This window comes from Acromyrmex echinatior, chromosome 15 (assembly GCF_024713525.1).
Source record: "Acromyrmex echinatior isolate Ae372 chromosome 15, ASM2471352v2, whole genome shotgun sequence".
NCBI classification, from domain to species: Eukaryota; Metazoa; Arthropoda; class Insecta; order Hymenoptera; family Formicidae; genus Acromyrmex; species Acromyrmex echinatior.
The window spans coordinates 3,842,126-3,865,197 of record NC_141866.1 but is presented as its reverse complement, the minus strand read 5'-3'; the positions used below and the strand labels follow the sequence as shown (position 1 = coordinate 3,865,197).

The window sequence follows — 23,072 nt, the reverse complement described above, 5'->3', positions numbered from 1 at the left end:
GAAACTAAAAATAAATTTACAACAGTTAACAATTATAGAAAAGGGAGATTAAAAAAGTAGAAATGACACATAAATCTTATCGCTAATTAAAATATTACCATCAATTTACACAGAAAATTATTCAAACAATAAAAATAACAGTATCAATTTTCTTGTCATATATTATATTAACGTAGATCAATTGATATTAATATCAAAATTGATTTCATAATTATACGATTAATAAAAGATCCATGCTCTTAAGATAAAAGCAGAGTTTTCTTTTCAAACGCAAAATAAACTTTTATCTTCATTATCAACTATATCCTCTTGTATTGTATTTATTGTTAAGGAATAATATTTATATCGAAGATAAAAATAATTTATTATAGAAAGAGATTATGCATTAAAAGATCATGCGTGTACAAAATATGTTTTCCAGAAACATTAACTATTTTTGATTGACTAATAGTTTTGAAAGGATAAATATTCGGCAGTGCTCTAATAGAGCAAAAAGAATAAAATATCACTACTGCAATGTGATAAGATATGAAGTAATAATTGCATAAAACATTTTTCTAATAAATTATTTTATTGTAGTTACTTCTGTACGTTCCAATTTGATTATATATCAGTTATCTTTCTTAAAACTTATTTTCTCATGAGAGTTGTGCTTCGCACATACATTATATAGCCAAATTACATATATATAATACACACATACGCAACACGCGCACGCACATACACACAGGCACACACATGTAAGACGCGATGACTCAATGATTGAAGAAAGCCATTAAATGTTATTAAGAAATTTAATATCACGTCACTTTACATTTTTAATAAATGTACAAAATGTTTTACTAACTAATACATGTAATGATGTAATTATAAAATTACATGACACAAAAATTTTAAAACAGACTGTACCAATTGTTGATATTTGCAGTGTCATTAATTAATCTCACATTATATATTATTATCAATGCCATCTTATTTTATATAAAATAGCACATCTAATAAATTATTATTATATATATGTAAATTAAACTTTTACAACTTTTAAATTTTATTTAAAAGAACATAGCATGACAATATCTTATACATATTAAATATATTATATATATTTAAATAAAATCACAACTAGGTTGTAAAAGTGCTAATATTAAAAAATGTAATATACGAGTTATTATATATCAACTCTCACTGTATTTGTTTAAATACGATATTTACTTTATTAAATACATAATATTTATTAACAGGCCTGATCTTTGTATCTGAACTAATATATAGTATTATACTTAAAAAAATAGATATATATTTAAATTTTGACGAAAACGAGATGAAAAATTTTAGTAGCAGTATGGGATTTATTTAACATATTTAACATATTTGCTATTAGTACCATGATCTTTTTAGTAGAATTTAGCTGATTTAAAGAAGAAAGTTTTAATACAGCGACAAAGAACAGACCCGATAGATCTAAGTGGTAGCCTCAAAAAATTTAAAAGAAACAAATTAATGCAACAGAGAGGAATGTATTAAAAAATATAGTTTGCATATTTAAAAAGATAAAACATTTAAGTTACTTATTTAAAAAAAGTATATATTGCGCTTAATCACATTTTGTTATTGTAAATAGAAATCAAGGTATAAGAGTAGTATATTTACCACCATATTTTAAGCAAAATATGCCAAATGTATAAAATTATAATTCAAGATTATAATTCAATATTTAAGTTTTATTAAAAGCAACAGAAAGTAAATTACTAAATTATATAGCTATTGTAATATAGTATGCATATATATATTTATCATGTTTTTCATAATTTCTAAATTTATTAAATGATTTTAATGTACATCAGGAATCTCCATAAATTCGGAGTAACAAGAGAGAAAACTTTATATATTAATATCTTATTTAATAATAAATAATACCTTTTTATTTATCTGTCTTTTTAGCATTAATTTACTGATCCTGATAATAATTCTATAACTAAAATATGCTTCGCTATCAGCAACATTGCAATAATTTATGATTAAACAATTCACGCAGTTTGCATTAATTCTATAATTATAATAATAAGTAAGTTGTAGCCTTGTCTTTCCTTAAAAGTACTAATTTCTTGTTATATTGACTTTACTATATAATGTAATATTATATGCAAAAATTCTATTGATTTAATGTGTCAGGTTCCATATTTGGATGTTATCCCACTTGGTCCAACAAATGTTGACAAGTTGACAAGATCTTTATATGATCTTCAATGTTAGACACTGTCATCTAAAAAAAAACATTAATTTTATTCATTTTACAAAGTTGTACTTTTACATATAATTAGTTAGAATACAACTAATTGCACATGTTATATAGGACAAGGATTTAACAATATAATAAAAATACTAGACTCTGAAATGTGTAATATAAAACAATTTTTCTTACCATGATACCACCATTTTGTCTTTTTTGGATTCTTGTTGCAAGTTTTCACATAAAATGTATTGTCAGGTGGTCTCTTCTACATGGAAAGTACATACGTTATGTATCGAATTAAAGCTCACATATGTTTTAACAATTAAATCTCACACCTTTTCTTTACAGCTGCTTAACATGGAAATGATACTCAGGCAGATGCTTTGCACACTGAGAGCAGGAGACCAATCCTCCGTTAATATGGATAAACAAATATGACCATTACTATAGACATGTGGATGTACAGGGATATTTTCACCAATAAAAGTCACTTCTGGCGAATCAAACGGGTATTTTGAACTAAACTTAAATTGAAGCTGAAATTGTTCCCCCTCGTACAGCGTGCCCTTGGCACCTTCCATGTGGACGATCCATTGCGTCAAATTTTGTCCAGCCAACTCTGCATCAACGTGTACACCTGGTGGAGGCTCACGTATTAAAGACATCAACTCCTTCTGCAGTCTCCTCTAGGATATTAAACAAATTCATTGAATGTAACATTTTTTTATATTAAATAATCTTATAGAAGAAACTTTAGTTAAAGAGACATAATATAAATGTTTTTTTTAGAGATAAGTATTAATGTCTATATAAATAGATAATTTTACATAAAGATGCTCTATTCAGCATATACTAAATAATATAAACTACATATAAGCTATTATAAAAAACAACAAACATCAAACAATCTTAAAATTGGAAAAAACTACTTTGTTCAAAGAGGTATAATGCAAACATGTTTTTATTAGAGACATATATATTAATGTCTATGTCGACAATTTTATTTTTATAAAGGTTTCTATTTAGCATATGTTAAGTAATATAAATTATTGGCATATGTTAAATATAAACAACATATGTTAATATAAACAACAGAGATTGTTGCAAAGTTGTTGCACAAAAAATGAAACTGCATTATTTGACTGAGCCATTTATGGTAAATAGCAAAAAATTAAAAATTATTAATTAATATGTGTCTAAAGATGAATACAATCGCACTATGACAATAAAAATCTTTGTTCATAAAACTCTTCGTCCAAAGTACATTCGTTCAATTCCTAAATCAAGAACAACTGCATCAATAATGAGCGCGATTGACAATTTATATTATTCAGTGATAACGATCTGACGATAAGGGAACAGGTTCTTGTCAAGTCCGTACGTTTTCCATTTTGTCTCGCAATGTCCGTCAGAATTATGCTTGTTCGGTTCTCTCGCGAGTCGTAAATGAAGTAAATACTCTATCTAATCTTTCTTTCAATTTTTCGATTGTTTCCCAATTACACGGCTGGCGTCCCCGTGATTACACGGATGGAAAATTACAGGGGAAGAGGGGATGGAAAACCTTCAACGTACCTTCGACGGGGACGTTGCTGCCATTGTCGCTAAAGTACTCTCCATCGAAAAACATAACCGCGGCCTGTTCGCGGAGCAGGCATACGTCTTTCTGCCGCCGTACCTTCCTCGGAAGGAGACTCGTGTCCTACGTTCGTCCGCGGTTTCGCATTCTCGCGCAGAAGGGTGGCAGAGGTGAAACAAAAACCGTCGTAGGGAGAAACAGAATAAAACGGACCGGACACTGACAGTTCTGCTAGAGCCTCCGAAGTGTCGGCAGTTGTATTCGGCGATACAGCCGAATGAGCCGAGCTGTCGCGAAGCGCACAGCGCACGATCGTAGTCGCACTACTCACACACATACACAGTGTGAAACTCACGTGTATATAGCCGTATATACGTATGACGCGTAACGGTACTTTTTACAATACAAGGATGCGGATAGAAGCGGATAGCGCCGCGATCGGTCGTACGTGATCGTCTGATTTCGATAAAAAGGAATCTGTCAGGTGACGGAACGTCCGTGAGAAAATAAAAGACGGTGGCCACGTCGGAGAAGATGAAAAATACGTGACGCACGGAATTAATGGAGTTTTAATTTCCCTCAAATGTCAATGGAAAACAGCGCGCAATATCGACACGCTGTAGAGATTCTTTCAATAATTTATAACAACTCGCCGCGAGTCCGAGGTGAGGACGGTGAGAAATCGATGTCTTGCAGACGTCAAAATACGAAATGTACGATCCGGTCTTCAAAAATGTGCGCGCGTTCTATCCGGAAACGGCTGACCGGATGTTGACAGATCACGTGATCGAACGTCAGCACGGGTCTGTTCTTTTTAATTAAAAGGCTTGTTCGTTCTTTTTAGCTGAACCACCGACGAGATACTAATAAAGACCGACATCCTTACGGGAGTTCACGTTCTTGTGAATATTGAAGTGATTTATGTCCGTTTCTATCAATGTAGATTAACTTTAATCTCGGTTCAACTTACTCTTCGTCTTTTTCTAGACCTAAGGAAGTTTTCCAGCAAAGGCATAAATCGAGCCTCAAGCGTCATTCTGTCTTTGTTTCTTACTAATTATCGAACAAAGACAGGATGATTTGTATCAATTGTGTCTGGAAAGCTCCATTCATATTAGTAGATTATTTTGAAAGATAATCGGCACGCTTCTATCCTGTAGTCACATAATTCTCAAACTGGATGTACTGGCGGTAGTGTATGAATATTTCGGGGGAATAGTTCAATTGCACATTGTAGCAATTGCCAATCACAGTGACTTCTACGTAGAGAATTTTGGATTATTTTTTTTTTAGCACTGATTAGCTTGTGCGCAATTGGATCATGGACAATTGCCATACACTCGGCATTTCGATGGTAACAGGAAAAAGGCCGGCATGGCCCATTTCAGTTTTCTCTCTGCCATGGGTTTTCCAAAACCCTGAGTTTAATCCGGATCAGAATGTAAGAATCAACCAACTACAGTCGAGCATTCCCCTGTCGTTTGACTGTAACAGGGGAATACTCGACTTTAGTTGGTTGATTTTTACATTCTGATCCGGATTAAACTCTCGATGGAAACTAGGCCATTGTCCAATTGCATACACCATGAGAACTTTGTATAGATGGCACGGTAAATCATTGTATCCTTGTTGTTCGTCAATGTTAAACAAAGATGGGGTAATCATCGATTGTATAGTGTCGCTTGTTGAAAAGCTCCTCATGTTATCCTTTCCACATTGATCTAATATCTTAAAAAGATTATTTAACAAACTTAATTGATGATGCTACATCATTTGTAACCAAATAAAAATAATTATGAAATTTTATATTTTTATTTATGGAATGGAGCATAAAAATCTTAAGTTCTCTCTTTTATTTCATAGAAAGAAAATAACTTTGACACCATTCTACAAAAATATAAAATAGATTTTATTCAACTAAATTTAATTATTCCGTAAATTTCAACAACACATAGTACATTTTATGTAATAATTGTACAAAAAAGCTTCCAATTCATTCAATTTTCATATTTTTATGTAATTCTATTTCTTCAAACAACAATTCCAACATGTCTCTACCCACTGTCATCGCATGCCAATGAAAGTGAAGCATTTTTTAGCATCAATACTTGTAAATTGCACAGTGCTTCTTCCAATCTGAAAAATACAAATATAAATATAAATAATATATAATCATAAGTATTAATATATATTAATTCAAAATAAGTAAATTAAAAAAGATTTGCAACTTACTTTTTTTGAAGATTTTTTATTTCGTCACATGTTTCAGTAAAATTCTTCAATCCAGCATTAACAGCACAATACATTTCGCCTTTCGATCCTATTAGATTTGCAGTGTTTCTTAAAACATTTGAACATTTATTTAATATTTCTTGAGTCTCTTTCCATTCAGTTTGTGTTTCAGGAAGTATTATGCCGTTACATCGCAATACATCTAGAGGTTCCAAGAGAAAATACAACTTGGATAACATATTTTTTACAATCTTAAATGTTTCATCTTCTGTAAAAAATGTAAATGTAAATAACAAATAGTTTAATTTTATGTATATATATATATATATATATATATATATATCTTACCAGTATATTTTGTCATTGCAATCAGTTGAACATCTGCTTCTTTTTGTGCTAAACTTAAATTTATTATATCACGTTCCCTTGTTTTAATTTTAATCAATTTTTGTGTATCTTGATCAATCTCTTGTGCCATGGCAGCCATTTGCATGATCATTAGACGCTTTTTCTCTAGAATCTTCTTCTTCATTATGAGATCCATCATCATAGTTTGTAAATATTCATCGTAAAGAAGTCCAAGCTCTAATTCTTCACTGTCCGTTTTCTTTTGTGCATCCAATATTATCTGTGATGGCATGATTGGTTGTTTGTCTACAACAATCTTCTTTCTTGGCACTTCTATGTAACACAATATTAAAATGTAATAAATAAAGCATTATCAAAGAAAAGTAAAAAAAAAGATGTTGATAAAACTCTTACTCTGTAACTGTGCAATGTCACTTGGCATCAAAGTTACTCTATTACGAGAAGTGGTTCTAGAAATATTATGTAAAGCAGATAAGGTAGTATCCGACAGATTTCTTGCAACATCTGGTGTACTTGCAGCATTGCGAATTCTATAAAAACATGCATTGTATTAATTTGTATGTATGTATTTGTTGAAATTTGATGAAATTTTTCATCTAATTTAAATATAATTTGCAACAAAACAATAATTTTACTTTCGAATAGTTCCTAATTTTGGAGTATTTTTTTGCTCTTCCTGCATTGTTTGTTGCCACAGACTTGACACTTGATTTGAATATTTTTATTATTGTAGAAACTTTTCTTCTCGCCGTTTAGTTTTCTGTTATTTTACCCGTTGTGTATTTCCTGTTTATCTTTTCCCTTTAACTCTGTCACCTCTATACGAATACGTCAATGTGATGAGATGTATGTACGTTGAAGTATAAATAATTCTTCTTTGTTTAACAGAATCTAACCCCTTGGAACTTTAGTGTTTTTCACTGACAGAACTAGTGCGCACTCAATGCACATTAAAGCAATTGTATACTAACTTAGGCCCGATCACAAACTCTGATTAAGCTAATCGGTCGATTCAGTGTCAACTCTGCTGAATTGGTCAATTCTGCTGAAAGTGCTGAACAGCTAATATGATTGATAATCATATACGATATAAGTTCTATGAAAAAGACTGACAGTCTCTCTCAGGTTGAGGATTTAGTACAGACACGAATCACATCTACTTTCGACGATATGATTTTATCGATAGTATCAGAAATGCATGTAGGCACGTAGTTCTCAAATTAAAAATGGATGTACTGGCGGTAGTGTACGGGCAATTTCGACGGTAACAGGAAAAAAAGCCGGCATGGCCTCTCTCAGGTTTCTCTTTGGCGCGACACAATGGTTATCTGTTGTTCATGACTGTAGGCTGAAAATATTTTTGTGGATGACGTTCTCACCTGCGGCCGAGATCGGCGGAGGGACATTATATTTACGATTATTATTACGCGTCTGACGGACGCGGGGTTCTGCGTTATCCGCGATATCACCGGGCAAACTGTGCAATGGAGAGTATATTTCACGAGAAGGTAAAAGACACCGCCGTAACGGCGATCAATTCTATCGCGAGCGACGGAGATCGTGTTCATGTTCTTTAGTGATGTTTTTTCCTCGCAGCAAGAGGGATACCTGTGCGCCCAGCACTGCCTGAACGCGCTTTTGCAAGGCCCGTACTTTAACGCCGTTGACCTAGCAAATTTTGGTCATCAAATGGACGAGGAGGAAAGAATCCGGATGGCCGAGTCGGGCGTCGACAGTGAGGACTACAAGCTGTTTCTCGAGGTAAACACGACGTCGCATATCAAAGCTTTTCGGCATACAATTACTGAATACTCGACGATAGCAGTGTCATACGAAAATTCATATTATAGAAAAAACATACACTCTTTGAAAATTTTCTTTTTGATAGACATAAACGCTTGACCTTGCTATTATTTCTTACCAAGAGCTGAGCAAATACTCTCTGTAATAACAGTGAATTGCTTCTTATGTTTAGCAACCATCGGGAAACATGGATGACAGTGGATACTTTTCAGTTCAAGTTATTAGCAGTGCTTTGAAAGTTTGGGGTTTAGAACTGATTCCATATAACAGCACGGAACCAACAGCGTTATTGGCACAGAATGATCCTTCGTAGGTTATTGATAATTTATTTTGAGTTTTGACTATAAGTACTTACATAAATAAAAATTTTGAGTCTATTTTGTGTTGTGTCCTGATATGTTTTGTTCTATTGCTCGTAGAAGAGCATATTTTCTAAAGATTTCATTGTTTTTACAACAATTACAACATCATAATACAAATTAACACTTGTTTTTTTTTATATTATATATTTATTTATATCATATTATTTATATCAGGTGTTCACTTTTCAATGATATAAAATAAGTAGTTTTATTTATAATAATTTTATAAGATAATACATGTAATGGCAATATAATTTTCAGACGGATGAGAGCATATATTTGTAATTATAAAGGGCATTGGTTTACGATAAGAAAACTTGCAAGTCAATGGTTTAATTTAAATTCAATGCTCAGTGGACCCCAGCTTATATCAGACACTTATCTCACAATGTATCTAGCTCAATTGTTACAAGAAGGTAAGGACAAAGTGAGACACTAACGAAAAGTGTGTCAATCAAAGGTATATCAATCAACCGCTAATCTTACAGGTTATTCTATTTTTATCGTTATTGGTACCCTTCCACAATGTCCTGCCGAAGATGTCCTTCTGAAAAATCCTATAGTCGCAACTAAAAGCAATCCAAACTCGGAATCAAAAATCACATCCAAAGGCAATCGCTTAGGCACCAAGCTGGAGGACGAAATTTTGAAAACTGCTCTTGCGATGGGAGAAGTGAAGGTCCCACAATCTTCGAGTGCAAGCAGAAATGTGTCCTCGCTTTTACATAAACCTGGACTATCCACAGACGAACCTCGTGAAAGGATAATCCCCATAAGAGTCGAGAGTAGAGAAGAGAAGAGTGACGAGGAAGAGGATGAAAATATGCAATTAGCTAGAGCCCTGCAGATGAGTCTGCAAAGTGACGAGGATGACGTAGACAAGACGTTAAAATTGAGATTAGATCTTCACACTGACGATAAAACAACGCATTTAACAGACTTGGTAAATGATACAGACGAAGATGATGAGTTGAGACGAGCTTTGCAGCTGAGTCTCGAATGTGTTACTGCCCCACCAACACCCGATCCCGAAGATCTACGTTGGCGTCGGTTAAATCACTTTGGTATCTATGCAAGGACATCCAACAATGAAGCTCCAGCGAAGCTGAACACTTAACAATAAGCGCAAACTTTGCACAAATCATCTATTACTAAACTGACCGTCGTACTGTAAATTATATGATCGAATAGTTGAGCTCGAGAAGGTATGTCACTTTGTATACTAATGATGAGAGAACCACAATAATAAGAGTCATAATATATGTCAAATAAGATTGAGGTACATTTTTGGTTCCTCGAAATTAATTGGTGCTCTCGTTTCGTTCTCCCTCTCAACTTTGTTATACTAATCGTTCTCGGAATAAAAACGTTTGAGCAACAAATCTGCCGTTACTAATCAATTCTGAATATGTATATATTTGTGTATGTGTGTTTATATATACATATATATTTAAAATATAAAATATATTTCAGAAAAATGATCGATTTAATGTAAAAGTTTAGTACTAAGGATTAGAGAAAGATAAGAGTAAATTAAATCGAAATTAAAGTTAATCTGCGTTGGTAAAAATATTTGCAGTAACAGTGATTTTGAATAACTTAATCAGCAGTTAACTTAATTTATAGGTCACTTAAGACAAAATCTTTAATGTACAAATTATTGTTTTAATCTTTTATCGACACATTAAACATAATTTTGTTAATTTAATAGCTTTATTTGTCACTTAATAAAAGTACTGATTAAGTTAATTTAATTAAGATAATTTGATCTCGAAGTTATTCTAATTAGAATGATGTCTTCCAAACTCCAATTAACTTACATTATTTTTCAATATAGATAAATTATTAATTTTTTATTAATATAAAACATTAAATAGGAACACAATAAATCGTATAATTGTATAATTTGGCAAATTTGTTTTAAGCAATTCTAGCCTGTTTCTATCATGTAGAGATTAACTTTAATCTCGTCTGTAAAAGAAGTAAAAGTTAATTTGCTTCTTTTTTTTTAATTTTTAGAATTAGAAGAAGATAAACCAGCATTAAAGTTAATCTTTTATTGGTGAAACCGAGCGTTAATCGCTGATTAAATTAATCGCACAGTTTAGTTCAAAACATTCTTCAGGAAACATTCGATAACCAATAGCTGCGTTCAGCAGAAAAAGTAGTTTTGTAATTGTTGTGAAATTCTTTAATATAATTGGTCTTTCCCTTAATTCCTCATTAGAATAGTCTAGAAGCACGTGGTATCGATTTAAGAAAAATCAAGAAAACTACAAAATCTTCAACTGACTTTTCATGCGCAGCATGTTGCGATAACATGCTGCTATTATTGGTTAAAAATTTTTCTTGAGGTGACTCACTTCAAATCGTGTTTTTCGAAAATTTGAATCATATTTTGCTGTCAATAATCATATGTTGCAGCATGCTGCGTATGAAAAATCACACTTTATATACAAGTGCTTTTAAGCTACTTTCACATGAGAGCGTTGAGCATCAGAGCATGCGCAGTAATATGTTAAATAATTTTACTGAAATGCATTGGATCTAATTACATTGCTGACAGAGGAATCTTGTAGTTTACATTATATAATGTAAACAAATATAAATTTTCAGTATTAATTAGAACAGTACATATCAAAATATAACCTCTTTTAATTTATTGTTTTGCATTACAAAACTGAAATCAGAAGCAAAACAAAGTAAATGCAGAAACGATTAATAATGCAAATTAAGATATAATTAATTAATGTTTAATACATTAGACATATGCCAAAAAAATTCTATATAATATAACTGAGGTCAGAAGATTCAGAATCGTGCGCAATAAATTTCTGCGCAAATGCTTATTGATGCTCCCATATAGGCTGTGTTCGTTTTAGCATTCACAATGTTTTAAGCGTCGTTTCATCCTTGTTGTTTAGCAAATATTAAATATTAAACAAGGACAATTGATGCTCACAAGCGTTGTGAGCGACAAAGCCAACGTAACCATAATCAGTAATGACACTTTAAGCCCGTTTCCATCGCGACATCGCGCTCAACCTGGATCCCAGCTCTCAGCTGCGCGCGTGCGCGCGCGCGCACAGGAAACTCGTGGTCGCTCCCGTTGGATGTATGCGAACGCCGAATGTTGACATTCAACATGGCGGCATGTCGTCAGTGCTGTGCTGTGTCGTGGTGAGTTTCGTAAATCCTCTCAACGCTCTACAATTGCGAGCTTTGTGCGGGAACGCGTGCCATCCGGATCGGCATGATCCTCGCTAACGTTCGCCGATCGAATTGGCGTCCGGGACAAGCCGATTGGAGCATACTGCGGTTTCGCGATGACCACCGTGGCGAGATAAGGCGCTCCGCGACCTCATAAAAAAATCAACCTCTTAAAACTATGGAGAGTATATATGATAACGTCTTGATCACCGGTCGTTTTGGCACGCAGAAGAAGCCGCAAAATGGATCGCGAGCATGGCTCGGGAGATCGACACGTCCGTGATCCACGAGAGACACCGTTTGTCGTCGCGATCCGCCACCCTCTTTTCGAATTTCCGTGAATGTTTCACGCGTAATCGGGTCCGATAATGTTGTCGATTGATAGCGCGAGCAGGATGAGGATTGAGGTGGAGATGATGATAGCGGGGGTCTGTGGGTCATCACGTATCCGTGGATCATCAGCATGCCGCGGCGCCGCGCGACGCCCTCACGTCAGACACAATTTTCACGCGATCGCGCGTAACGGAAAGTAAGATTTCGTTATCCCCTCGTGTCAATGTCAAACTATCAGATAATCGGGCAGCGTGTTTGTCTCGCGCCGCGGAGTACTATAAATAAACGCGTTGTTATTTCGCCTCGAGTATTTCCTTTTGATTCCGGAAAATTCTTTTATGTCTCGTAGAGGTGAAGTAACCCTACTCAGTCACGTGTGCTCGAAATGCGTGTTAAAAATTATGTTGATTATGAATTCTCGATGATTTTTCTGCGTAGTGTTTCGATGATTTTAAATAAATTTTTATCTGAATGCGTGCCTATGAAAAGCTGTTATGACGGAATATAAAATGTTCTTAATGTTTTCTGCCGTTAATATTTTTTTATAGCACATGCAATACATCGCGATTATTTTTTCTATATTTTTTTTGTAGTTTTATTTTGATATTATTTGTGAAATCGATCTGTTTCGTATAGAAAAATTTTGGGATTTTTTAAAAATATTTATTCGATATAAATTTTATTTAATTTGTGTTACAAAATATAGAAATTAATATTCGTGTGTTTTATATATTTTAATATTTAGTGCAAAGCTCGCAATTTTTAAACGACAAACAATATACTTTAAATATATATGTTGTATTTGCAAAGTGATTTTTTAAACTTTTGTTTTTCTTTTACAGCTTGTGTCATTGTTAGTTTAGGACACTTCTGAAACCAAGGCTCACTGTAAATTCTACATTTAAAAGCTGAAGAAGGAAACGTTACTATAGAAATATTGGAAGAACACAATCAGACTCAGCACGCATTGAAGACATCTGAGGATTTTCAAGTCAACATTTATCCTTTAAAATCTCCTATGTTTTTGATTTATTCCTTTTATAAGGGATGACTGATGTTCAAAAGGAAACACAGTTGTTCTAGTGCACGCTAAATTGAGTATTTATCAAACAATTGTTATAATATTCAAACATATATATATGTATATATTTATATATATATATTTATATATATATATATATATATACGTATGGAAAGTATTGACAGTATATGGTGTGCTAAGATTTTGTACTTTGTATTAAGTCATAAATCAGCATTAACTGCATCGTTCATTTGTATATTATATACACAACAAGCCTTGTGAGCAAGAGATAGGTGAGCAAATACAGTGATCGTGATTGTGATTGCGGCGATTGCTGAGATTGTGCTGCTCCGCTTGGTTATTAGAACATCTTTAACTGCGTTCAAAGAGTGCCAAGTTTGTGTGGAGTCCACCGTGGTACTCTAATAAATAATTCTCTCACAATAACGCGTTAAAGTATTCTGAAGAGACCTCACTTCCACTTTCTGGTCACGAAGAAGCCTGCATTTCTGCAGCATTTCAAGGAGCCACTCTTCCTCTTCATTAAGTTCTTGTAACATTATTAATAGTGAACAAAGATATAAGGTACCAAGAACCGTTCTGTGATATCTATGTTAAACACTTAAATAATTGAAAAAGACTAAAAATTTCTAAATATAAGTATATATATTGCGGGGTGAAACACAAAAGTGTAAACAAGAAATTAAGTAATTGTTTCAAGAGAAGAAGAGTTGAATTATACGTAAATATTACACATAACACTGCGCAAATTGAGAAGACAATGTCCAACAATCCTCAGTGGAAAACGTTCCAGCCGCCAATCATGAACTCTGACCCAGCAATACTCGACTATAAGTCTATGGCTATACCAAGTCCTAAAGCCATAACGGAATATCAGCCGACAACTAATAATTATCGAAATGGTACCAATTACAGTGGTGATCATATAGTTTCACCTCCTGAATGTAAAAACTCTACTAACTCTTATGGAAGTTATCCTGGTACACAGTCATCGCCACGCAATGGCGCTACAAGATTCCCGTTTGAATTTACGGGTATGGAGACAAATGCTGGGTATACAAACGAACCTGCCACCAGTAATTCCACCTATCAGGATCAATCTGCGAATCAAGGAACACGGGAAACTGGTATAATTGAGAAATTATTGGTGAGTACAGATGGTACTACAGATATTACGGGTTTTATCTATAATTATGAAATACATAAACAAACTAATTTATACATGGTTTTTATTCAACAGCATTCTTACGGATTCATACAGTGCTGTGAAAGACAGGCAAGATTGTTTTTTCATTTTAGCCAATTTAGCGGTAATATTGAACATTTGAAGATTGGAGATGCGGTAGAGTTTGAAATGACTTACGATCGACGAACAGGCAAGCCCATTGCAAGCACCGTTAGCAAAATTGGTCCAGTGGTTAGTAAAATAACAACAACAGTAATAATAATAAAGGAATGATAGAATATTATAAAAAAATGTACGCACATTTCTTTTAGTCATTAGGTGATCAAAGATGCATCGGTAATGTAACCACAGAGTTACAAGCAAGTGGCGATTCGGGACGTATCACTTTCGAATACCGTGGAGAATGTTTTTTTCTGCCATATACCAAAGATGATGTTGAGGGAAACGTCACCTTACGTACTGGTGATAAAGTATCATTTCAAGTTGCAAATAATCAACGGTATGATATGTTTTTACATTATATACATAGTATTTATCAGTGAAATAAGAACTTATACAAGTAGTTATTTCTTTTCTTACATACGCAACGCTTATATTCTAGAGGAGTCTTGAATGCATGTAATGTAAGGCTGGAAAATCCAGCACATCCAGTTCGTTATCGCGGAGTGGTATGCTCAATGAAAGAAAATTTTGGTTTTATCGAGCGTGCTGATGTAGTCAAAGAAATATTCTTCCACTTTAGCGAAGCTAAATCTATGAAAGAAGAACTTAGGCTAGGAGATGATGTGGAGTTTATAATACAAACGCGCAATGTAAGTAAAATAAAAATGTATAAATGTTTCTTTGAAAAGATACGTACATGAGCAACATATGATTTAAATAATGAAGAATCTGAAGACACGTAAAAAATTACGTTACTTAATCACACGTAAAAAAAATTTAGTTGTAACCGTAAGTCCAAAAGTATATCGACTAATTGTATTCGAACGTTTTAAAACGTGAGATCGCAATCTTTTTTGGTTATGATTGGTTGATTTGCTTATGGCCTTATGATTATGATTAAAATTTTTCTACATGTGACTTTAAAATTTAATGTTTTTTTTTTTGTAGGGGAAAGAGGTAGCTTGCAATATTACAAAGTTACCACCCGGCTCAATTGTATTTGAGGAAGTCAGTAACGAAGTGGTAAAAGGCCAAGTGTTGAAACCTTTGGAGAGAGGTAATGCTGCTCGTCATCAAAATGATCCATTACCTGGTCGTATTCGATACAGAGACAGTGATCATTCTGAAGTTGAAGTGCCCTTTGGCGATAAAGATCAAAAGGGAGACTTTACTCTTAGGTAATTTATGTGAATTAATAAATGTATTTTTTTAATTTTACATAGTTATACACATCGCTGTGATATAATGTAAATTAATTTCTTTAATATAGGCATGGGGACTGGGTCCAATTTCGTATTGCAACAGATACTAGAGATCAACTCAAAAGAGCTACAGAGATAATGTTATTACCAGAATCTTTCACTGTGTCTGGAGAAAGACGGGAGCAGGGTGTAATACAATCTCTCAAGGATGGTTTTGGCTTTATTCGTTGTGTAGAAAGAGAACCCAGACTTTTCTTTCATTTTAATGAGGTTCTTGATGTTGATAGAGAAATTAGTGTAGGAGATGAAGTTGAATTTACAGTCGTACAAGTAAGTACAAATTAACATGAAAGTATAATGTTAAAAAAAATGCTTTTATTGTATATATATATAATTCCTTTTCGTTTTAATTATAATTTTGTTCTTTTTCATAAGGACCCATCATCATCATTCTCTAATACTCGACAAAGTGCTATTAGACTGAAACATTTGCCAATGGGTACCGTAACATTTCAAACTATTATAGAAAAAGATATATTAGGTACTGTAGCACAAGACACAAATTCGATGGAACCTGGCCTCATTAATTATGGGCAGCAGAAAAGCATTATTTTCTTCTCCAAAGATTGCGACCCTAAACATATTCCAAAATTGGGTGATAAGGTGAATTAATATAAAGTTTATATAAGAAATTCAATCCATTTTTTTAGAAAAAAAACTTGCTCTATATGTTTTGCTGTAAATATTTATTTAACTTTATAGGTAATGTTCAATATTGTTCAAGTGAAACGAAATAAAGAACTTGTTGCTGAAGACATATTTTTAGTAAATGCCGCTGGTGAAAAAATTCAAAATGTTAACAAAAAATCAAATGGACAAGTATGTCAAGGATTTATTGCCGCCCTTAAAGACGGGTTTGGTTTTATTGAGACAGTAAATCATGATAGAGAAATATTTTTTCACTACAGGTGAGAGATATACTTTAATTTCTACGAATGATGCACACACACACACACACGCGCGCGCGCGCGCGCGCACATGTGTGTGTGTGTGTGTGTGTGTGTGTGTGTGTGTGTGTGTGTGTGCATGCGTGTGTATAAAATAACATTTTATTCGCAGTAATTTTGAAGGCGACGCTAGTACATTGGAATTAGGAGCCGATATCGAATGTACAATTAGTAGTTCGAGCAATGGAAGAGGTTCTGGAGGTTGTGTAGCTGCTGATCATGTTAAACTGGTACCTCGTGGAAGTATTCCCAGGCCAACACCTGTTAGCGAGGTACTCGACGGTACTGTGGTGCGACCACTGCGAAGTGCAAATCCCGAGCAAGTTGAATACGCTGGTTTGATCAAGATTAATCCAACTAATGAAGATGAGGAGACGCCAGAATATGAATTCGGAATCATGGGACTTTCTAACAAACGGGAGCTATTGCAGGCTGGCGATCCTGTGCAATTACAGGTCGATTCAGCAGGTCATGCTTGTAATATCGTAGCCGTCAGGAAAAAAAGAAGAGCTACTGTGGATGCGATGAAGGGTCCTTTCGGCTTTCTCGCTTACGAAGTCGATGAGGGCAGAAAATTATTCTTCCATGTAAGTGAAGTTCGAGATCATGTTACGCTGCAGCCGGGAGATCAAGTAGAATTCGTTTTGGTTACTAATCAACGCACTGGCAAATCATCAGCATGCAATGTAACTCGATTAAGGTAAATTAATTTTTTTAATTTTTTTATACTAATGGCAGTATAATTTTATTTACAAATTTTTATTGTTTATAGCGATACAGTCCAGCAACGACCCGAACGATTAATAAGTCGATTACGTACTACATCGCTAGAAGATTCAGGCCCAAAATTAACTGTGGTCAGGCAACCAAGAGGACCTGATGGTACGCGTGGATTCAACCAGGAAAGATATCAGCGTATTCCTGGTGCCATAGAAGAATAATGCACCTGGGCAGCTAATGAGATTGGGCTATTAATTATCCAAATTGTAATCTACAATTGTTTTTAGTCCATACACTTCGAGATTACTATCGTAAACATGGTCGTAAACGTTTGCCAAATTCAGACTAATGTGACAACAATAATTATAAATGATAATAATCTGAAAATGGATGGTGACCAAGGGCCGAAATAATATAAAAGTAAAATGAAAACAAAAAATGAACAACGATTCATTTTATCACCTCATAAAGGGAGGAAACGGGAGAAAAAAAGGCGATTTGTCTTACATTCAGATTTTATTCTAATACGTAATTGGTTTCTCTCTTTAGTTAATTTCCCACATCTTCATGAATTTATTACTAAGCTACCTATTTGATGTTATTTTTTTGAACGTAAAATGGATAGTTTATAAGATTTGTCGAAATTTTTTATTAGTTTTCTATTTTCATGCATGTTCGGTAAATATATCAATTCATTACTTAAAAATAACGAAGTACTCAAAGATGTCTCAGAATATTTACAGGTTGGATTGCTAGCTACCTGTTTGTATTTGAGATCTTGTATTTGTGTCTTTATAAAAAGTATCTTTATACATGTTGATATACAATCTTTTACAATTTATATGATTTATTTTGAAATTCGTTTTATCTATTATGTACATTATATGTGATATAAATGTACAATGGTAAAAGAAAAAGAAAAAGAAAAAGAAATTACACGCGAAGTGATATTGATACAAGATTGAAGGAAAACATCCTGCAGTACAGATTCTTTACCGGAATTTGCTGAATTTTATTATGAGTAGTGTATTTTGTTGTAATAAATTACGATATTGAGTCACTCTGTTAAGACGGTGTCTATAAATTTGTAAAAAAGAAAAAGAAGAGTTATGACTGGCCAACTGTTTATCTTAGATAATATATATATACATATAAATATATATATATACATAAATATATATATATATATACATGTCGTTAAGTTCCTCTAATGCAGTGTTGTAAAATCAAATTAGTGTGTATTACTAATTCTGTGGACATACACAATGGAAATTACAAAAAAAAAATATGTAAAAAGTAAGACGTTTTATAAGTTTTGCCATTTGAAACGGTAAGCGAAGTACGTGTGGCATTATTGTAGAGATATGAGAGAAATAACGTAAATAAGGTAAAGTACACAAGCACGATACAAACTAAGCGCTTGTCCCAAAACTCATGGATCCAACACATCATGTGCATACATATTGTAAAATTATTGATGAATAAACAGTGGAAGCATCGAAATATATCTACCTTCTATAAAACGTCAGAGCTCTTTCAAAACCGTAAAGTTATTTTGCGGTGTAACTTACCGAGCTATTTCCAAGATTGTGGTTACGAAGGTCCCAAGAATATTCTGAATAGGGATGGAAATGAGAGATGGAACGGCGTACGATTGTGTGTTTTAATATTTATTATGTATGTACAAAGATGTGTGTAAATATGTTTTATGAAACGCGTTTCTTTCCCTGTATGTATGTATGTATCATATTAAGACAAATTTGTATTTCAGATGAAAGTAAAAGGAGAGATTCGAGTTAGATCACCACACACTCGTAAGGGAATTGTCCTCGGAAAAGTGTATTGTCTGATCGTGGACAAGCTGTAACATATAATTATTCATATTAATTTTTTTCTTTTTCATTTGCATCATCGTAATATACTTTATATGTTGAATGAAAAATTCGAGAAATGCGAGAATTTTTTAATATTTAATAATATACCATTTTTTATTCTACCAAAATGTTCTTCATTTTCTAATTTTATTCAATCATTCAAGTGATTCAGCATGTAAAAATTTAATGTTTAAAAACAATTTAAGCGTTGTGTAGGCTGAAAGTTCAGTCGAATTATCTGCTGTCATTGAAGGTACTAACGTGTCTCGCAGTAAGTGCCGTAGAATCCAGTTCCTTCGCAGCGACATTTAAATCCGGGCTCCGACGATATTTGAGAACATGAGCCTTCATTCAGGCAAGGTTTCGATCGAGAACATATGTCGCTACGTCTTCCTGCAACGAGACACGTTAAAATTCTTAAGCATGTAAGATACATCGTCAATGTATTTATTATTCTATTCTAAATTCTAAATTTAACAGTTCAAGAGCAAGTATTCGTTTATCATTACCTTTCAGTGCTAACTTGCAATCATCATTGTTGTCATATCTGTATTCGGATTTGCAGCCGTAGCCACAACTGCATTGTGCATTATAGATGCGGCATCCGTATCGCATCTGATCCAACTCGCATCCCTTCGACAACATAATTCCTGACAAAGAAGTTTGGCATTAATTAGACTGCGTTGAACAAGTACAATGCTATTGAGCTATTTAATCGAGCAATACCTCTGATATCTTTCTAACAAATAGATGTTTTGATTTGATTGAACTAAATTTTTTAATAAAAATATTAAATATATGATTTTCAAATAATTGACGTAATCAAGTAATGTAAGTAATTTTAAAAATAAAAAATTTCTAATGCTCAATATCTATAGTAGAGAAAATAAAATACTGTTTCTCAATCAATTTCACAAGTTAACTTTAGTAGAATTTCAACTTCAAATTAAGTGATATACGAAGATATACCATAATAATTTTAAATATAAAATAATGCGAGAGATAAATAATGGATGCCTTCGACATTTTTCTTAAAAAAATTATATGTACATTAGTCGAAGAAATTTCAATAAAAAAGATATTTGAGTTTTGAAAAAATAAAAGAATAAAGGAGGAATAATAAGAATAAACTCTTTGACATGTTTATTAATAATTATTATATATATATATATATATATATTATATATATATATATATATATATATATATATATATATATATATTTTAATGCTTATTATCAGAAGAATTAATAGATGCGATTCAATTAAATTGGATTCTATATTTATTAACTATCTACATTATTTTTAGGTGAATGTACCACAGAGTGTAGTGGAAATATCTACGGTTTATTTACCCCGGGGAGAGATAGTGGCGTTTTAACGAAGACGAATGTTTGCGACCGGATGCGCTCGGCTGCACTTCCCACTTGTCTAAATTGATAAGTGTTTCACGAGATAGAGGATACCGTGCGTGGGCTAATCGATTTTTAGATTCGTTTACTCTCGACCTAATGACATGACGTTCGTGATTTCTTTTTCGCCAATATGCTGATATATTACAGCGACATATATCCAGTAATTTTTTTATGTTTTTAGAATGAATTCTGCGCTCACGTATTTTTTTATTTGATTCATTCAAAAGTAATTATTAATTACAGACAATATATGGCCTATTATAGCGACGTAATCAGCAATAAAAGCGTGTGTGGGATGTTCATCATTGAGAGCGCTGTTCATTATCGGTATGATGGGTTTATCATTTGCTTACTCAGAAAAAATAAACTAAGAGTGCGTTTTATACATATATTACTGCTATCACACATACATTACTCCCATCCTATGGGAGATTAAGTTTGCTGAAGAGACCGAATTCCACGAAATATTATAGTCTTTAAAAATTAAAAATTTGTTTTTGATTCGATGATTTATAGAAATGTTAGAAGAAAAATTTTAGAATTATTATCTAAAAAAAGGAATAAATAACATTAAAGAAAAATCATATTTTATATCGCAGAGAATAAAATATAATAACAAGAAAAAATCAGTTAGAACACTATCGTTAAGCGATATACTAAATACTAAATTTTTAACTGAGAAAGGTTTTTGATACATTGATGAGTATATTGATATATTTTGTTCTAAAATCTTCTAATTATTATAATCTCTGGCGTGTAATCAAATGCACAAGTAAAGTAAATGGTTACGTTTATATCGTGCGCTTAGACCACGACCTATACAAAGTGTTTAATTTATAGGATAAACAAGGATTAGGCCGCGGCCTAAGGACCGATTGTTCCCACCTTTTGGTAAATTTTATCTGTTAGGTAAATTGGCAATCCGCGCATGTAATTGGTTAATCTTGCTACTTACCCAACAGATAAAATTTATCAAAAGGTAGAACAACCGGGCCTAAATGCACGGTGTAAACGTAGCCAATGTCCCAGTAACCGGACATGTATTTAATGTATACTTATGTAAGATTTATTATTAATTTCTCTCTCTTGCTCTTTTTATTGTAATATTACAATTTAATTGTATTAATAAAGATTATTTTAAAATCGTTTGAAATTAATAATAATATAAACAAAGTTTTGTATAAATGTCCAGATATAAGTGTATGTCCGATTACTGGGACATTGGCTACGTTTATACCGTGCATTTAGGCCCGGTTGTTCTATCTTTTGATAAATTTTATCTGTTGGGTTTATCTTATTAAATTTTATCTTATCTTATTGTATACTTAGTATATTTGATGAGATATTTATCAAAATCTCTAGCATTTTAAAATGTCTTTATTTATAAATATAATATGACATACCCATTGTTAGGAGTAGCGCAACTGAGAGCGTCAATCTTGGTAGCATGATGTTCCCAGATGAGAGGAGACAAGAAACGTCAAAAAGTCCCGCGAAGGATATCGTAAACAGCAATAATCCAAGAGAAGAGGGGAGATCGTCGACCGCTTAGCGTTTTCTTGGTAGGCTTTTGTCGCTGGTCCAGTATCAAAGGTCGACAGACTCTACAGGGGACACGGGGTCAGTGTGGTCTCTCTTCGCGCGTTCTCTTGTCAATTGCAACGGGAGAAGCGCTCGCCGGTACCGTTCAGAGCCGATGTAGCGGTCAAATCGACCGAATCCGCCGACTTGTGGCAGCTAACTGTCGTGGACCGCTAAACTAGTTACGATCGTGCGGAAACCGTCCAATCGCTGAAGAATTATGCGTGGGGTGAAACTCGACGTCCGCCAACGTTCGCAGTGGTGCCTAAGACACGAATCATGCAATTCTTTAATTTTTATGTAACGTTAATTAAACACGGCTTAATAAGATTGAAATTGTTCATTCAAAATATAATATGCACTCGTAAAATTATAGACTGTGTAAGAGAAGAAAAATTTAATAATCCGTAAATTTTTCTTGCCAATTTTATATTTAAATTTTTTAACATGTATCGCAATCAAGAATGTTTAAAGATATTTATGGAAATCATATTTGGAGTTAATTTAATATTTTCTAACGTGAGGAACTATATTTGCATTTTATGATTACTTAAAATGCAGTATAAAGATATTATTTGTAACGTCTTTATTATGATTTCTCTCTCATAATTTAACATTTATATATTTTTTTATTTCCTGATAAAGTTTTACGACTTCAGCTTTTGTCCGCTATCACTGTGCGACTGTGTGTATGCTACGAAATTATCGGTCTTTGCAACACAGTGTGTCTATTTTCGTCATGAAAAAAAGACTGCGTCGAGAC

The 23,072-nt window shown here is 33.2% G+C and overlaps 5 protein-coding genes across 9 annotated transcripts; 2 read left to right on the top strand and 3 right to left on the bottom strand.

The window, feature by feature from the left end:
* Window positions 1-780: 780 nt before the first annotated feature.
* Window positions 781-4,155, bottom strand: LOC105145047 (ubiquitin-conjugating enzyme E2 W). The gene is made up of 4 exons (XM_011054363.2): window positions 3,809-4,155; window positions 2,569-2,919; window positions 2,423-2,498; window positions 781-2,263 (listed from the first exon to the last, which is right to left on the bottom strand). Exons 1-4 carry the CDS (start codon window positions 3,851-3,853, stop codon window positions 2,250-2,252), a joined length of 486 nt encoding a protein of 161 aa, XP_011052665.1. The 5' UTR covers window positions 3,854-4,155; the 3' UTR covers window positions 781-2,249.
* A 1,542-nt stretch (window positions 4,156-5,697) lies between these two features.
* On the bottom strand, window positions 5,698-7,523 carry LOC105145048 (uncharacterized). Of its 2 annotated transcripts, none has more exons than XM_087413770.1 (5): window positions 7,049-7,523; window positions 6,807-6,943; window positions 6,393-6,725; window positions 6,045-6,309; window positions 5,698-5,948 (listed from the first exon to the last, which is right to left on the bottom strand). In XM_087413770.1, exons 1-5 carry the CDS (start codon window positions 7,093-7,095, stop codon window positions 5,867-5,869), a joined length of 864 nt encoding a protein of 287 aa, XP_087269896.1. In that variant the 5' UTR covers window positions 7,096-7,523; the 3' UTR covers window positions 5,698-5,866. The 2 variants fall into 2 exon arrangements, with proteins under 2 accessions (XP_087269896.1, XP_087269895.1); XM_087413769.1 differs by having other exon boundaries at window positions 6,045-6,312; window positions 7,049-7,519.
* A 147-nt stretch (window positions 7,524-7,670) lies between these two features.
* Window positions 7,671-9,960, top strand: LOC105145049 (ataxin-3 homolog). 3 transcript variants are annotated; one of them, XM_011054367.2, is made up of 5 exons: window positions 7,671-7,921; window positions 8,010-8,174; window positions 8,389-8,525; window positions 8,840-8,994; window positions 9,118-9,960. In XM_011054367.2, exons 1-5 carry the CDS (start codon window positions 7,898-7,900, stop codon window positions 9,693-9,695), a joined length of 1,059 nt encoding a protein of 352 aa, XP_011052669.1. In that variant the 5' UTR covers window positions 7,671-7,897; the 3' UTR covers window positions 9,696-9,960. The 3 variants fall into 3 exon arrangements, with proteins under 3 accessions (XP_011052669.1, XP_011052667.1, XP_087269894.1); XM_011054365.2 differs by having other exon boundaries at window positions 7,680-7,921; window positions 9,067-9,960; XM_087413768.1 differs by having other exon boundaries at window positions 7,680-7,921; window positions 7,991-8,174; window positions 9,067-9,960.
* A 1,688-nt stretch (window positions 9,961-11,648) lies between these two features.
* Unr (cold shock domain-containing Unr) lies at window positions 11,649-18,544 on the top strand. 2 transcript variants are annotated; one of them, XM_087413767.1, is made up of 12 exons: window positions 11,649-11,758; window positions 12,964-13,219; window positions 13,417-14,310; window positions 14,404-14,580; window positions 14,661-14,848; window positions 14,951-15,161; window positions 15,460-15,689; window positions 15,782-16,043; window positions 16,149-16,376; window positions 16,476-16,681; window positions 16,833-17,420; window positions 17,493-18,544. In XM_087413767.1, the coding sequence occupies exons 3-12, from the start codon at window positions 13,924-13,926 to the stop codon at window positions 17,659-17,661; spliced, it is 2,646 nt and encodes an 881-aa protein (XP_087269893.1). In that variant the 5' UTR covers window positions 11,649-11,758; window positions 12,964-13,219; window positions 13,417-13,923; the 3' UTR covers window positions 17,662-18,544. The 2 variants fall into 2 exon arrangements, with proteins under 2 accessions (XP_087269893.1, XP_011052671.1); XM_011054369.2 differs by having other exon boundaries at window positions 13,364-14,310.
* A 550-nt stretch (window positions 18,545-19,094) lies between these two features.
* Window positions 19,095-22,656, bottom strand: LOC105145050 (uncharacterized). The gene is made up of 4 exons (XM_011054368.2): window positions 22,132-22,656; window positions 19,824-19,964; window positions 19,576-19,707; window positions 19,095-19,301 (listed from the first exon to the last, which is right to left on the bottom strand). The coding sequence occupies exons 1-4, from the start codon at window positions 22,175-22,177 to the stop codon at window positions 19,237-19,239; spliced, it is 384 nt and encodes a 127-aa protein (XP_011052670.1). The 5' UTR covers window positions 22,178-22,656; the 3' UTR covers window positions 19,095-19,236.
* Window positions 22,657-23,072: the final 416 nt, after the last annotated feature.

What these genes read in the sequence shown, in the direction of transcription:
- Unr (XM_087413767.1), top strand. Translation starts at nt 13,924, where the DNA reads ATGTCCAACAATCCTCAGTGGAAAACGTTCCAGCCGCCAATCATGAAC. An exon ending in TTAGCAAAATTGGTCCAGTG is followed by an intron (nt 14,581 to 14,660) that starts GTTAGTAAAATA and finishes CATTTCTTTTAG; the next exon opens with TCATTAGGTGATCAAAGATG. An exon ending in TTATAATACAAACGCGCAAT is followed by an intron (nt 15,162 to 15,459) that starts GTAAGTAAAATA and finishes TTTTTTTTGTAG; the next exon opens with GGGAAAGAGGTAGCTTGCAA.
- LOC105145050 (XM_011054368.2), bottom strand. Translation starts at nt 22,177, where the DNA reads ATGCTACCAAGATTGACGCTCTCAGTTGCGCTACTCCTAACAATGG. An exon ending in TTGCAAGTTAGCACTGAAAG is followed by an intron (nt 19,708 to 19,823) that starts GTAATGATAAAC and finishes GTCTCGTTGCAG; the next exon opens with GAAGACGTAGCGACATATGT. An exon ending in CGGCACTTACTGCGAGACAC is followed by an intron (nt 19,302 to 19,575) that starts GTTAGTACCTTC and finishes TATATGTTACAG; the next exon opens with CTTGTCCACGATCAGACAAT.
- LOC105145048 (XM_087413769.1), bottom strand. Translation starts at nt 7,095, where the DNA reads ATGCAGGAAGAGCAAAAAAATACTCCAAAATTAGGAACTATTCGAAA. An exon ending in AAATTAGGAACTATTCGAAA is followed by an intron (nt 6,944 to 7,048) that starts GTAAAATTATTG and finishes ATGTTTTTATAG; the next exon opens with AATTCGCAATGCTGCAAGTA. An exon ending in TGACATTGCACAGTTACAGA is followed by an intron (nt 6,726 to 6,806) that starts GTAAGAGTTTTA and finishes TGTGTTACATAG; the next exon opens with AAGTGCCAAGAAAGAAGATT.
- LOC105145049 (XM_011054365.2), top strand. Translation starts at nt 7,898, where the DNA reads ATGGAGAGTATATTTCACGAGAAG. An exon ending in ACTACAAGCTGTTTCTCGAG is followed by an intron (nt 8,175 to 8,388) that starts GTAAACACGACG and finishes TCTTATGTTTAG; the next exon opens with CAACCATCGGGAAACATGGA. An exon ending in TTGGCACAGAATGATCCTTC is followed by an intron (nt 8,526 to 8,839) that starts GTAGGTTATTGA and finishes TATAATTTTCAG; the next exon opens with ACGGATGAGAGCATATATTT.
- LOC105145047 (XM_011054363.2), bottom strand. Translation starts at nt 3,853, where the DNA reads ATGGAGAGTACTTTAGCGACAATGGCAGCAACGTCCCCGTCGAAG. An exon ending in CAGCAACGTCCCCGTCGAAG is followed by an intron (nt 2,920 to 3,808) that starts GTACGTTGAAGG and finishes TTAATATCCTAG; the next exon opens with AGGAGACTGCAGAAGGAGTT. An exon ending in TAAGCAGCTGTAAAGAAAAG is followed by an intron (nt 2,499 to 2,568) that starts GTGTGAGATTTA and finishes CTTTCCATGTAG; the next exon opens with AAGAGACCACCTGACAATAC.